Source organism: Erpetoichthys calabaricus, chromosome 14 (genome assembly GCF_900747795.2).
Source record: "Erpetoichthys calabaricus chromosome 14, fErpCal1.3, whole genome shotgun sequence".
Taxonomy (NCBI): Eukaryota; Metazoa; Chordata; class Cladistia; order Polypteriformes; family Polypteridae; genus Erpetoichthys; species Erpetoichthys calabaricus.
This window is the reverse complement of record NC_041407.2, coordinates 46,828,211-46,844,408: the sequence shown is the minus strand read 5'-3', so window position 1 is coordinate 46,844,408 and position 16,198 is coordinate 46,828,211. Positions and strand designations below refer to the sequence as shown.

The 16,198-nt window shown below is 39.4% G+C and overlaps 1 protein-coding gene across 6 annotated transcripts in view; it reads left to right on the top strand.

Moving 5' to 3' along the window:
* LOC114664975 (potassium voltage-gated channel subfamily KQT member 4-like) overlaps positions 1-16,198 on the top strand; it is a 176,119-nt gene that overhangs the window by 101,177 nt on the left and 58,744 nt on the right. For all 6 annotated transcript variants that reach the window (XM_051936323.1, XM_051936327.1, XM_051936326.1 and 3 more), the window contains exons 2-6: positions 6,362-6,452; positions 6,559-6,685; positions 7,246-7,421; positions 12,467-12,592; positions 13,845-13,955. In XM_051936323.1, the coding sequence (XP_051792283.1) occupies positions 6,362-6,452; positions 6,559-6,685; positions 7,246-7,421; positions 12,467-12,592; positions 13,845-13,955 (631 nt within the window). The remainder of the gene's footprint in view (positions 1-6,361; positions 6,453-6,558; positions 6,686-7,245; positions 7,422-12,466; positions 12,593-13,844; positions 13,956-16,198) is intronic.

The following is a 16,198-nucleotide window of genomic DNA, read 5'->3' as shown; positions in this document are numbered from 1 at the left end:
TTTTAAGTAATTGGTCAAGGTTTCAGCCATTTACAATGATGCCGTCAGGAATCTCTTACACAAATGAGCTTCAGTATCTCACTGAAATGTCAAAGTCTCAAACTTATGGTACCATTTCTGAGCTAATGGCAGCGGGAGAGTTGTTCCCCTATGAGTTTCAAGTATATTATTATGGAGTCCTACACTCCAAGTTTGAACAGGCACTCGAGGGGATAAAAAAAACTTAGGTCTTCAGGAGATGTTATGAATGGGCACTTTGATGTTCTCATTCCCTACACTTACATGCCTGATGTACACATGGAGCGCACAGAAATTGAGGATAAAAGTCGGTCGCCTTAAAAGGAGGGTGAGCCTAGTAATATAATAAGGACCTAGCTAAGAAGTTAAGACTCTAATTCTACACTGTTGTATGGAGACTGCATGGAAATAAATTGCTTTTCTTTAAACTTTAAACTTTAAGTGTTACATTTTTTAAAGTTTTCAGTATTGGAAAGAAAGCTACAGTAACTTTGTATAATAGTATAATAGTATTTGTTACAGTACGGCCCGCTGACGCATGTATGGCAGTCGAAGCGGCCCACCAATGGTAGTGAGTTTGACATGCCTGATGTAAATGACTTGAGTATTAACTGCTTTAGACATGAGTCACAAAATTTAGATGTCATTAGCAGTGCAGGATTTACGTATAAGATACACAAGCTATAGCTTAGGGCCCCCGCCTTCTTGGGGGCCCCCAAAACAAATTGTACGAGTGAGCAATTGTCATATATACTTAAATATACTACAGCATTATTTGTCCCAATCAGGCCCGGCCTTAGGCATAGGCGAAGTAGGCGACCGCCTAGGGCCCCGGCGTCTGGGGGGCCCCGGATCGACTCCTTGGTCTAATTTTCACGCATTTCACAGAGCTTCCAGGGGGCCCCTGGACCCCCCTTTCGCCTAGGGCCCCATAATACCTAAGACCGGGCCTGGTCATTAGGTGGCAAAACTAAGACCAGGGTTTGAAGTATAATTAAAAATAGATTTAATTATCATTTTGCAGTAAATATGTTGTTGTCTGTAAAGCTCCATCAGCAGACACATTCAAATCGCTCTTCCTTTTCTCTCATACATTTTCATATTCAGAACTTTGCTCTCTTATCTTATATATGCACTGTTCAGATCCTAATTTTTCAGCATCATCATCTCACACCATCAATCTGCTCCTACATACTCAGTTTACTGTTACTTATGCTGTATGTAGGTTTACCATGATTCGTTTCTTTGTACTTTTTCATGGCTGACCATGTATTTCATCTTGTTACTTGTTCTTGTTCTTACTTGCTTTCTAAAGTGCCTCATATATAACATATAAATGAATTTATTCACATGGTGCACATTTAAGTGGGACTTTTCAGGCTAGGTTTCCTTTTATTACATGGCACCAGACCCCTTCAGTTTTTCCTGTGAGGTGATGCTAACAGTACAATCTTTAATCATGTTACAAAGGCAAAACTGTTTCTGGTGACCAGTACAACGAATACTCTAGGAGAGCCAATAATGCTTTGCCTGATGGGATGCTGCTTTCTGATTGGCTGATGGGAGAGCATTTCTAAACTCCATCCTCACGTGGCTGCCTGAGTGTAGCCTGTGTGCTCGGGCCAGACAGCAGTGTGGAGAACAGCCCTCAGCCCTTTGGAAGAGGACCTAAAGCTGCCAGCCAGTCTTTGGATCACTGGCCAAGACAAGCATCGATATCGAGGCTGTGAGAAAAGCATCTTAAAATACTTTTGTGTAGAAATGTGATGCCACAGTGTCAGCAGAGTGAAAGTCACAAGCGATACTGGGCTCTTGGCAGCTTGTCATGCAGAAGGGATTTGCTGTTCCTGCCCTTATAGAAATCAGGAATCAAGCTGTGGCCTGAAAGCTATTGCATTTTTTGTTTTAGAAATGTTCTCCTTCTAGGCTCTGTAAATGCTCTCAAAATAAAAGGACATGCCAGGCTTTTTCATAGAACGCTGAAGCTAAACTTGAAAGGTTCAATTAATGCATGTGTTTCTGTTGTTCTGCCGAGCTCTGCATTGGCAACAGTGACTTTTTGCAAATGAGAAAGTCACTGAGAAGTGCTGAAAATGAAGGGAATGAAATGCGAGTAAGTGTCCTCTGTCGCTGACCCCCTGACCTTTAGAGAAGGTGGCATGCCAGCTTACCTGCTGACCTAACAGCTCTTCTGTCATATTTCTTGGATGTAGCATTTTTAGATTTAGTTTGATTTCTCCCAGTACCTCATTGGTGAGCTGACCATCGATTTGCGGTTCAGTGGAGATGTTTCAAATGTCAGAACATCAGCAGTTACTTTGAAGAGTGTGTGCGCGTGCGTGCGCAAACCTTCACATGAGGTTGCTGTGCCAATTTCTGTCGTTTAACCTGCTCTTCTTTCCTGTTCTGCTTACAAATTACAGTAAACATAAGGTATAAAAGGTAGGCCTGCTAGTTTGCAGTCTATTATGAAGCAACATCATGGGAAACAACGGCCGTGTCAAGAGGACAGTGATTGTGGGATGCACCTCTACTTGGCAATGTAACTTGGTAGCAGTTTTGGAAGATGAGGTAACAAACTATAACTATTTGACTAAATCTAATTATGTGTAGACCTTGGTGTCACATGAAAGGCACTATATAAAGACTAATATCGCTTTATATTTTACCTCTATCAGTGAATTACATTTAAGTAATATTTTTGATGATGACAATGTCATCAGTGAAGCTACATAAGACAAAAAATAAGTTTCCTTCTCATTTTGTGGCCATACTGTGGGTGGCTTTATCTACAGTTTTTTTAATTATGTTATCGCTAGCTGCATTTGGTCTTCAGAACAAAAAACAACCCAAAGACCCCTTAGCATTTTCACTATATTCATGAACTTGGAGTGGCATCAGCTAACTCTTAAGAATTTCCCATGCAGAGGACGTGGACCCACCTGTGCTTGCTGCCCCACTGGCTTTCATAAAAAGACACTGGCAACACCATATCTTAGACATATTGCTGGCATATGAGTCCTATTAACATTTGTCTCAAGAAAATACCTCCGGAAAGATAATGTTTCAAGCCTTGCCCTCCGTTGCTGAGGTGTTTCACTTGCACGTTGTTGAGTCGCAGCATTTGCTTCGTTTCAATGTTGTGTGTCTTCATCTGTGAACGTTGTTGTTGCACAGCGTAATTTTCTCCACACTGGTCATGTGAGAAGTGAGGTGCATGAAAGCCGAAAAAATATAAAAGTGCTTGTATGTCCCATCTAGTGGCTGTGGTTGAACGTGAGTAGAGTGGACTGCTCCATATACACACAGGTCTTTCATTTATATATGTCTAATTCTAACTATTTCTGATGTTTTAATTATATTATCATTCTTTTATAGTTGACAGATACCTTTGCCCTGTACAAGATGGGACTTTATTACTACTGTATTCTTTACATAGTTTTTAACAGCAGGAGCACGGAAGGGGTACTTGACTGATTCAGGGCCACACTTTTCTCGCAGAGCCAGTCCTATAATATACTACATATGTCTGGAGACAATCATGAGTGCATTGTGCTCAAATGTGAGTGAGAACAATTCAATGGCTCATTGAATGTCACATTTCTGTACCAATGCTAGCCTTATGAAGGTGGCGCTTAAAGTAGAGAGCTTAAAGCTCTTGTTAACCTGGTCCGACAGACAGCAATCTTCTGATTATGATAAAAGATACTGTAAAATTCTCCTGAAAAGACCCCTATTAAACATATAAATGTGTGTTGCCTTACTTTGCATGTGTTAAAAATAAAAACCTGTTGCAAGCAAAAGCCTTTACTGCAGTTATACATTGTCATTTGAAGACATCAATGGACTACTGCTCAGGCAGTGTGGCATAATGTTTTGGACTTCAAACCCTGAAGTTATAGGTTGAAATCCTGCCATTGACATTGTGTGACCATTAGCAATTCACTTCACCTGCCTGTGCTTCAGTTGGAAATTTTGTGTCTGTCTCTTCTTTTGCCTCTCTCATTGCAACATACAAATTAATTATTAAGTTTCAGTTTCCCTCTGGTACTGAGTTCTTGAATGGATAACAGCAGTTGCAGCTTTGTTTTCTCTCAGTTGTCAAGACTTTTCTTTTGTTTCTTTGCACTCTCCCAGTCTTTTCATGGTTAGTTTATGTTTTGTCTGTTTTTTTATATGGAAAACATCAACCCCAACCATTTTAGGTTTACGGACTGGAGGGAATTGGGGGCAGGTTTTTAAGGAAACCTGGTGGGCAAAGCATTATCAGTGGCAGACTGCGCCACTATTTACTACAAACTTTTTAACAAGTTGTCCTCAAATTTGTATTCTTCTTCAAGAATCACTTTAAGCCCTGTGAGACTAAATCAGAGCTGGTGGTTGAACCTGAAACTATATGGAATAATACTTTGTGGGAATGGTATCTATGAAAGGCAATATATGAAACAACATTTGATTGGGGGCATCGTTGCAATTATATTCTCAAGATTTAAGATTCTTTATTTGTCACATGCACAAGTATAACATGTAGTGAAATGTGCCCTGAATCAACTGTGCAATAAAGTTAACAAATAGATCATTAAATTAAGTTAAATTTAAATTTAAAAAATTAAACAAAAAAAAAGAAAAAATTGAAGTTAAAACGAAAATGAAAAATGTATAACCAAGGTGATAAATTATAAAGGGGAAAATTATATATCCAAAGCATTACAATTTTAATCAAGATCTGAGCTGTGTGCAAATATAAGAACATTGAATATTTGTGTAAAATTGACTTAAATGGCATGGTGGCAGCTGAGAAGCAATGAGGTAGAGAATTCAGTTTGTGTTAATGAACAGTTGAAAAAAATTATTGTGGCATGTCCAGGCCAAGTCGTCTTATAGCCCGTGGATAGAAGCCTCTCCTGAGCATCTCTGTTCTGGCCATAATACTTTTAAACTATTTGCCTGATTTCTGTAGGCCAAAAGGATAGCTTCTGGGATGAATTGAGTCTGTGATGATCCTAGCTGCACTGGTCCTGCATCTCCAAGTACAGATATCCTGCAAAGATGGTAGATCAGATCTGGTACAGGGTTCTGCTGTCTGGATCACTCTCTGTAGTTCATTAATGTCCCATATGCAGATGTTCCCAAACCAGGAGGTGATGTTCTGAGTCCAGACATTTTCTACAGCACCAGAGTAAAAAGTTCTTAGGATCACTGGAGAAGCCCAAAACTTCCTCAACTGTCTGTGACAGTAAAGACACTGCCTTGCCTTTTTGGATTTGACTTGAATATGAACAGTTCATGTCAAATCCTCTTTGTTGTGAACCTCCAGATATTTGAAGCTGCCCACCCACTCCACTGCGACCCTGTTGATGTATTTGCGTAGGACCACTGCTGTCTCCTTCTGAAGTCCACCACCAACTCATTGGTTTTGCTGACATTCATTTGGAGGCAGTTCTTCTGATACCATGATGCCAAGTTCTCCACTTCCTCCATGTATACTGTCTTATCATTGTTGGAGATGAATCCCAGCACCACTGTGGTATCTGCAAATTTGATGGTGGAGTTGGATGCATGTGTGGCCACACAGTCAGGAGTGTAGAGGGTGTAAAGCAGAGTGCTGAGTGCATAGCCTTGTGGTGCTCCCATTTTAAGTGTGATGATGTTGGAGGCACAACTACCAACTCTCACCATCCATGGTCTCCCTATGGAGAAGTTGAAAACCTAGGCATACAGATGGATGTTCAGTCCCAGGTCTCTCATCTTGGTGAACAGTCTATGGGGTAGACGATTGTATTGAAAACTGAACTGTAATCAGTGAACAGCAATCTTACATAGTTCCCCTGCTTCATATTCATGTGACTGAGGTTAGCATGCAGGACATGGAAGATGGCATTCTCTGTTGATCTATTGGGGTGGTAAGCGAACAGGAATGGGTCTGTGGAGCTGGAGATGGATGCTGTAATTAAGACTTTAATGAGCTTCTCAAAAACCTTCATGACTACCGAGGTCAGTACAACAGGTCAGTAGTCATTCAGGCACAAGGGCTTGTTGTTCTTTGGTATTGGGACAATAGTGAACCTTTTAAAGCATGTAGGAACCACAGAGTGAATATATAGACAGATAATGTATACCAGGTCCAGCCTGTCTGGAAGACCAAAGTTTAATTGCCAAGAACATTATACTTTAAAAATAATTTTTAGGCAATTGGTTTATGGCAGAATGGCTGTCAACTCTGGCTGACTCATTTACAGTATCTGTGCTGTTTTCTCTTTCTTCTCCATGAAGCCTCAATGGCCTAAAATGAGATGAAATTCACATTACCTTTCCCCTTCTGATTTATTTTGTCTCTTTGCAGATTCCTTCTGGTCTTCAGCTGCCTTGTGCTTTCTGTCTTTTCTACCATCCCAGACCACCAAAAAATGGCCAATGAGGGCCTCTTCATTTTGGTAAGCAATTGTCACCATCTCATTTGCACCTCACCTTTCATGATTAAAAGTGCATCTCACCTCAGTCACTCTGACTTCTTTCTGTGTTCTCTCTCACCTCCTTCAGGAGTTTGCCATGATAGTTGTGTTTGGACTGGAGTATATCATCAGGATCTGGTCAGCAGGATGCTGCTGTCGTTATCGTGGTTGGCAAGGGCGGCTCAGGTTTGCCAGAAAGCCATTCTGTGTCATAGGTTAGTCAGACTACTGTAATAAATTGCTCTGTTCACCATTTCATTACCTAATTCTTTTTTTTCTGTTAATTTTTTGAATCTGCTTTTGAACATTATGCCATAAAGTGTCAGTTCTGATTAGTATTCTTCTGATACCTTAATCATTTTGAGAGTTGTGCACTAAAAGGACCTCCATAAAAATGGGAGTCTGTATTATAAAAATACCCCCCCCCCCTCAAGTGGCCCTACATCTCCCCAGCCAAACTGGGAAGTTGAACACTTAGAACAGAAGCAGGAGGGCAAGCTCTGTCATTGTCACACTAGGAAGAAAGGTGAGGGGGAGCAGCCTCTCCAAATGATTGTCCTGGAAATAACTCAGTACTAGAGTCTGTGCCAGGGTAAACCCAGCTGAGTCCAAGGTGGGCTATACCTTAGGAAGAGCACTACTCAAATGACACCCAGTATATGTTAGCCATACTCACTTCAAAAAAAGCTACAAAAATTGGGCTGCTTCCCAATTAACTCCATGTCCATACCAGCATGTTTTGTTCTGCTGACAGGCTGTCCATCCTGCTTTTCAGATTTCATTGTTTTTGTGGCATCGATGGCCGTGATTGCCGCTGGGACGCAGGGGAACATCTTTGCCACCTCAGCACTGCGCAGCATGCGTTTTCTTCAGATCTTACGCATGGTACGGATGGACAGGAGGGGTGGCACATGGAAGCTCCTCGGATCTGTGGTATATGCACACAGTAAGGTACAGGAACAGTCTTCATGATAGTAATGCACAAATTTTGCTTTTAGAATGTGAATTAATGTTCCATTGCACAGCAAAGTGCCACTAAGATTTTATTTCAAATGAGCTCTGTAGTCACATATCAGAAATTATGTCATTACAATTAAAAACACTTTACATCAATAGATTCATGACTTTGTCGGGAAAGTGCAGGTTTGATGACTCAACTGTTATGAGTAGAGTAATTTCTTGCTAACATTGGCCCCTTAAGAGTACTAAACAAATGTTAAATACTTGAAATATGTTCACATGGTACATCCAGGCTTTGCATGTGTCTGTGATTGAGTGGTATTGTTGCCTCATGGCTGAAGCTTCTAGAATTGAAGAGAATGTATGTCCTCTTAATGTCTTTGGCACTGAGTGAAATACTAGCAAAGCATGTGTATTGGAAGTGTTTCAAAGCTTGTGCTTTGCTTAATGGAAAGTCAACAAGTGGAAAGATTTGGGAACCCTTCAGCCCACTGTCTACTCGACATAAAATTAAAAATGTAATGGCCGTGGACCTAATCTATTCATTTCCCTTTTCCCTACAGCCACTCTTTTGAATGCAGTTTCCACCTGATCAGTTTTTATGCTGACATCATAGACTATGCTTCTAGTAAAACTTTTTGATATTGTCCCCTTTTGGCTTTGTGACTGGTCTTTAGTTGCCAGAATGAGGTTTCTATGCCCTGGATGTTTTTAGACTGATTTGTTCAGTACAGTGGGTGGTGTTGCTGTATCAGAGATCTACTGCCCTGCTTTTGTCTGAGTGGAGTTTCCACATTCTCCCCAGGTCTTTGTAGCCAGGCCTCAACTGCTGCACTATGCATTGTGTAATAAAAGGTAAATCACATGGGAGTCTGTTTGATTCCTTTCAATCCATTGAGGCAGAAAACATGGGTGCTGAATAAAATGACAACAAAAATATAACAATAACGAAAAAAAGAGTAATTAAAGGCAGTCAGTCTCTCATCACACGTACCTGTTCTCCTCAGCCAACTCAAAGATAACAATAACTCATCAAACCACAATATTACAATGCTACAAACATTAATACCACATACTAATCACAATTATTACTCAGCAAGTAAGAAACGATATGTGTTGTGCAGCATTCAAGTGCATTCAGTTAGCTAATTTGAAAGTTGCAACATTTTAACATTTTCTAGTCACTTAATGTAGAGAAAAGTCAAGCAAAATGACACCTTTTATTGGCTAACTAAAAAGATTACAATATGCAAGCTTTCGAGGCAACTCAGGCCCCTTCTTCAGGCAAGATGTATTACATCTTCCTCGAAAGCTTGCATATTGTAATCTTTTTAGTTAGCCAATAAAAGGTGTCATTTTGCTTGACTTTTCTCTACATTCATAATGCCTAACACGGTACAACACCCTAGTACTATAGTCACTTCATCAAAGAGTTTTTTTATCATAATTTTGTTTGTTACTAGGGGGCTTTGACCCCTGCTAGCTTCACTCGCCGACTGCCCTGGGCGGTTCTGCCACTCGCATATGGTGATGCGGATGTACAATTTAAACAGATTGTTATATTCAGGGGAATTGTTACATATGCCTAATAGAACTAATTATTTTACATTACAGTGAGTAACTAACCATATTAAAAATAGTAAAACATAATAATTAGAAAGTAAATTATATTTCATGTTGCATTAGAGTTATTCGTTACGTAATACGATTCCGTTCTGTTTGGCTTTGAAATTAACACATAAATATTTTTTAAACTTACAATTTACTGTAAAACTTCAGTAAAAACAATTTTTTGAATTACATTTTCATCAATACCATATTGAATTTTGATTCTGTGTTTGAACTTCCATCGTGACAATTCAAGGTATAACTGCCCACGATTGAATTTCGTTTCTTTCTCTTTAATAAATAAAAAGACTTTTTCGAATGTTTGTCTCTGAGATTTGTTAATTGTCTTTGCAAAAGCTATTCTAATGGAAAACTGTTAACGTTTTAATACGAATGGCATATCAAGATCTTCTTTGGTTTCTAATGTTATCCGTGGAAGATGTACTACATTACCTTTCTTGGATAAATCCTTCTTTCTACAGTAATTCGTGTGAAAGGAAGACCGGACAGTGTTAACGGTTGTAGATATTCTTCAGGGTATTGTAAGTTGATGTTTTCATCTTCCGCACAATCACCACCAACTGTTTCAGCATAGTGTATTAATACGCATTTAATCAATTTGCCGTGTAACTGATCGTCAATTTTGGCATTAATTTGTTTGACTTCATTGTTTCTCGGTGCTAGGATTGCCCGTGTACTCATTTCTTCTGTTGATAACCCTGCATGATAAAATTCTTCAATATGATTTGGACATAATACGTCTTCTTTAATTAAGAACTTAAAGTGAGGAAAACATAAAAATTTATAAGACCTGAGAAAGCAGGAACTGTGACTGTCAAAAACATTCACACGAATGAGAGGTGAGAGGGCTGTGTGCGTGGTTGAATATGGTTGAGAGGAGGGTGTGACTTGAAAAAATCTCATGGCCAAAGTCTCGTCTCACAGGACTTGAAAAAATATCTTGAAAAAAGTATTGTCTCGTCTCAGGACTATTTTATACTAGACAAAGAGCCCGTTTCGACAACGTAAGATGAAATGGGCACGAGTTTGTGTCAGCAGTGTATACAATACAATACAATACAGTTTATTTTTGTATAGCCCAAAATCACACAGGAAGTGCCGCAATGGGCTTTAACAGGCCCTGCCTCTTGACAGCCCCCCAGCCTTGACTCTCTAAGAAGACAAGGAAAAACTCCCAAAAAAACCTTGTAGGGAAAAAAATGGAAGAAACCTTGGGAAAGGCAGTTCAAAGAGAGACCCCCTTCCAGGTAGGTTGGGCATCCAGTGGGTGTCAAAAGAAGGGGGTCAATACAAAACAATACAATGCACAGAACAGAACAAATCCTCAATAAAAAATTAAAAATTTTTTAGAAGTACGGAGCAGAATTTAACAGATGATATCACATGATGAGATTTAGATCATTTTAGACTCCTGGAGACCTCATCCATCAAGTTGCCTCCCCCATTTGGCCATTCCACGGCTGAAACAGTTGGGCCAGCCAGTCCGATGAAAGGACCCCCTGTATGAAAAACAAATGATAAGTAACGAAGAAGTTGTTTTGTAATGATTGTAGTCCGCTTTATTCATTACTGTACAGGCTTGTACTGTTAGTTGATGAATTTTCCAGGCCTATAGTATAATATTGAATGATGAATGTTCCAGTACAATATGGAATAGTAATAAGTATAAGCACCACAAACCTGATATAGGTGTATTGAATGAATGCATAATTGAATCAGAATGCGTAATTAGGCCTCGAGCTGTAGTTGAAATCGCCTTTCAGGCCTCTAGAGCTTTAATCGAAGTCGCCTTTCTCTTTGAATTTTTGCGGCCGTAAATCTGCCGCCTCTCGCGATGTTGGGGTTGGATGTCAGTCTCGTAAGGTTTTTCGGGCAGCTGCGCAGAAGGCGACTGCGCATACAACTTCGGACGTGCGCAGAAGGCAACTGCGCATTCGGCTTCGGACAGACGTGAGTGAGTGAGGAGGCAGGCGAATTATGTATTAAGATAATAGAGAGACATACTTTTGTAAGTGCAAGTCATATTAAAAAATCATAGTAGCAGTTGAAATGAACTACTTTCACTATTAATAGTTTTTTAATACTATTTTATAATATTATGTGGATAATATTGCTTTCATATTCAATGAAGAAAAGATTAATGTGCTATTGAACTTCACATTTTTTAAACATAACATTTTAAAAGTACTCAATGGAGATTTAACATCTGTACTGAAATCTCAAGCTAAAATTGTTGGCTACACAATAGTAATAGATTTCCGTGGCATTTTGTGCCGATAAATTACAATATCACAGAAAAATGGAATCAATATAATCCTTACAAATGCAGCACTGGGGTTGTTTTTAGTGTTATGGAAACACTGAATACACATTTATTCAATGTAGCATAAAGTGTCACCAAGCCATCTTTCATGCCTTTTTATATAGGTTAAGTTGCTTTTCTTTTTCACTTTTATGGACATGAAAATCATGTCACTTACCTGCTTCTATTGAGATTTGCACAAGATACCCTGAAGCCGCAGAGACAAACATGGAATGTGGTGGAGGCAGAAGGCAGACTGTTAGTATTTAACAAGACCCACCTCTGCATTAAGTACATAATGAACTACAATTACAATGATGAATGAACAAACAATAAAAAACAATATAATTACAACCATATTGATAAATAAAGAATATTATTATTAGTGAATTAAACAAATAAATATATATCTAAAATGCCGTCCCTTACTTACATGGTTATACTTGGTCATCAACCCTGCCCACTTTTGACCCCATCCTATCCCGAGTCCTGCAACAAGGTGTATTTACTTACTGCAACATGACTGCAGGTTTTGTATAGTTATGCCACCAGGAGTGGGTGTTAAATGAGTAAAAAGTTTGTATGTGGGTGCAGGTCTGCAAGAGTGGGCCTTGCAATGGACTGGCTCCCTACCTTGCATTCAGGACCCTGAATTGGATTAAGCAGGTATAATTTGTGATTTATGACATCATGTATAAACTCAGTCTGGGAAATAGTGTAGCTAAAGGAGGGATTTTTCAAGTTCAGACCTTTCTATAGATTCTCCTCTCTGTAGTTTATCTTTTAAAGCACAAACTGGCATAAAATTGCACAGAAATGATTTCACGCGCATAGTATGTTTAGAGTAAAGCTACTTTCATGGAGATTAAAGAACAAGGTCTGCAAATGCACATAACTTATGGTTTGATTGAGTTTGTTAATAAGAATGACTTCATGAATGGGTTTTAACTGTGTGTCCTCTGTGCTCTAAAGGAATTTAAGTGTGTATGCTCCTGGATGGTCTGTGTGCTCAGATATTGTTGACAACTCATTGGCTTGAATGATTTTCTAATGGCATTTAACCTGAATGTGTTGACAGTTCCGGTTTGCCTTTATCTGTGTGCAGGAGCTCATCACAGCTTGGTACATTGGATTTCTGGTCCTCATTTTTGCCTCTTTCCTGGTCTACTTGGCAGAAAAAGACGTCAACACTGAATTTGCCACCTACGCTGACTCACTGTGGTGGGGGATGGTAAGTATCCTGCTTTAATGCTCCACGGAGGTATCACAAGCAAAAAATGCAAGTTATCCAGGAAGCTTAAATATAATAACAGGCTTTATATTGAAAAGGTCTCTTTGAATTGAGTTAAAAATTAATTTTAAGTTGGATGACACATTTGTTTTATTGTGATGACAGCACCACTTACACGGAACTTAACTTAGTGAAGCTTACTCAAATAAAGCATTGATACACATGCTACACAGTATAGGGACACCAAACGTTATCCTGCCCCATGACAGATATTTCTAAAATTAATTTCTTAAATACATTTAAACATGTTCTTCATAAAAGTGCAGTGGACTATATGGTGAAGGTGTTGGGTTAGTGCATTTCACACTTTTCTGGTTTGTGTACTGTTATAAAACCTAGCTTTCCAAATTATGATAAATATAATGGATAACCACTGTTGGTTTTTATTCTAAGTTTGTATGTTCTCCTTGTGGTCCTGTGAGTCCCAGTTCAAAGTCATAGTGCCAGTCTAGTTAGTGATGGTAAGATGTTGCAGATGTGTGCCTATGTGCAATGGGTCGGCTGAAACTCCATCCAGAGTTAGCACCTGATCTTGAGCAGACAAAAAAGCTGGCATTTGATAAAATCCCTTTCATGAGATGTTCTTAGTTCTTTATTTCTTAGCTCACAAAGTGTATGAGTGTTTTGCAGTGACATAATATGTATATAAATATGTCAATGTTGGGAATATAAAGTCTTCATTATTTGTCCATGAAATGTTTTTACTCTGTATGAAGAATCTAAACGAACACGTGAATCTGTGTGCATCGCTCTGAGAAATATTGCAGCGTTTGCTGATTTGTCAGAGAGCAGCAGAAAATAGACCTTCACTGAAACGTCAGAGAAACTATTCTTCTCCTGTCATGGGATTTTGGATACGTATACAAGTATGCATATGTAAGCTTGCTCACGTGCAAGACAAGAAACAGCCTTCCATATGAAGTTTGTCCAAGTTTCTAGGCTGTATAGGCTGTAGGCACAGCATATCATCCAGCTAATAGCAGAGTGTGCTGTTTCTCTGTTGGGGGATTCCCTTAGCTCTGCCACCACACAAGTACAGCTTCAGCAGCCAGCCATGTCTCATTTATTACAGGCTGTTACATCCTCTAGTAGTCTCTTTGAGACAGGAATTTGAACCACTGACAAGGTGGAGAACCGCACTAAGGCTAATTTGATACTGAGTGATGTGTGTTTCTTTTTATCACCTCTGCAGATTACTCTCACTACAATTGGCTATGGGGACAAGACTCCGAGAACCTGGTTAGGTCGTGTTCTGGCTGCAGGCTTTGCTTTCCTGGGTGTTTCATTCTTTGCTCTTCCAGCGGTAAGTGCGAAGGACAGTTGCCTGCATAAAATTGCAATTTAAGCTTATTTTTAAATAGCACACTTTGCATTTATAGTTTCAGAATTCTATATATATTTACAGATATAAAATATCACCTATTTAAAGCACAGGATACATTGAGTAACAGAAGCAACAAGAGGATAAAAGTAAAAAATAGAAACAATTTAATAATCAAAGCTAAAAACAAATTCCTAAGGACAAAAATATGTCTAAAGTTAGAAAATACAGTAGATAGATAGATAGATAGATAGATAGATAGATAGATAGATAGATAGATAGATAGATAGATAGATAGATAGATAGATAGATAGATAGATAGATAGATAGATAGATAGATAGATAGATACTTTATTAATCCCAGGGGGAAATTCACATACTCCAGCAGCAAAAAATATTAAATTAAAGAGTAATAAAAAATGCAGGTAAAAAACAGACAATAACTTGAATAATGTTAAATGTTTACCCCCTCTGGTGGAATTGAAGAGTCGCATAGTTTGGGGGAGGAATGATCTTCTCAGTCTGTCAGTGGAGCAGGACAGTGACAGCAGTCTGTCGCTGAAGCTGCTCTTCTGTCTGGAGATGACACTGTTTAATGGATGTAGTGGATTCTCCATAATTGATAGGAGCCTGCTGAGCGCCCTTCGCTCTGCCACGGATGTCAAACCGTCCAGCTCTATGCCAACAATAGAGCCTGCCTTCCTCACCAGTTTGTCCAGGCGTGAGGCATCCTTCTTCTTAATGCTGCCTCCCCAGCACACCACTGCGTAGAAGAGGGCACTCGCCACAACCATCTGATAGAACATCTGCAGCATCTTACTGCAGATGTTGAAGGATGCCAGTCTTCTAAGGAAGTACAGGCGGCTCTGTCCTTTCTTGCACAGAGAATCAGTATTGGCAGTCCAGTCCAATTTATCGTCCAGCTGCACTCCCAGGTATTTATAGGTCTGCACCCTCTGCACACAGTCACCTCTGATGATCACGGGTTCCATGAGGGGCCTGGGTCTCCTAAAATCCACCACCAGTTCCTTGGTTTTGCTGGTGTTCAATTGTAGGTGGTTTAAGTCGCACCATTTAACAAAGTCCTTGATGAGGTTTCTATACTCCTCCTCCTGCCCACTCCTGATGCAGCCCATGATAGCAGTGTCGTCAGCAAACTTTTGCACGTGGCAGGACTCCGAGTTATATTGGAAGTCCGATGTATATAAAATCAGCAAAAGCAAAATACTGTACTATAAATCTTCACCTTGTGAAAGCCCAAAGCAATAACAACATAATCCAGAAAATTGCCAAAATCAAGGTGCCAGAAAACCTCCGCCAAATAATATAATTTTGAATTTTTAAGGACCTATTGAAAGAGAGAGATGGGGCAAAGTGCTGTGGCCAGGCCAGCTCCTCAGTTCTTTCAGTAACTGCAGCTATACTTGAAGGAGTTTGATTAAATACGGGCCATGTTCCTTTATGCTAAAAGCTACATGTGAAGTAACAAGCAAACATTAGGAAAAGGAATAGAGGATGGGAAAAAAGAGAAGCAGGTCATGTGGCCCAAATAAGAGCATGAAACTAACAATAATATAAATAAAGATTTGCTGCTGGCACCGTGATTAGAGGTATATGGTTACTTTAAAAGTCACACTTTGCGTACATCTTTATTCTGAATGGTCCTCAACTTTTAGGCATGCAGATCATCAGAAAAATATTACAGAAATGGTGTACCTAGAGTTTAGAGATGTCATGGAGAAAAACCCATTTGACATAATCGGTGTCACATTTACTCAGAGATTTTCATTGGAAAATATGTCAATTAGGGAGAGTCATGGAGCTTGCTTTTTAGTCATTCTGGTGCATGTTCACACTATATTGTGTTAATATTAGGGCTGGGCAAGTTAACGTGTTGTTATCACATTTTTGTTATTATTATGATATATTTTTGAAAGCCTCAGTCTCACTAGCGATTGATAGAGATCAGTGTTCTTGTTACAGCGCTTTTCGATACGGTTTTGCTAGAAGGAAAGTTAGCTTTGTTGATTTGACCACGATTCCCTGCACGTGCATGAGTAACGAAGAGCAAACAGCTTCTAAAATGGCATGTGGAGCGATACCAAAGTGAATGCTCAAAGCAAAATAATCCGTGGATGACTTTTTTCGTATTATCACTGAATCATACGATTCACTCCTTCAATATAGTAGCATATACTAGTCCAGGTTTACTGTTAGAAAATGAC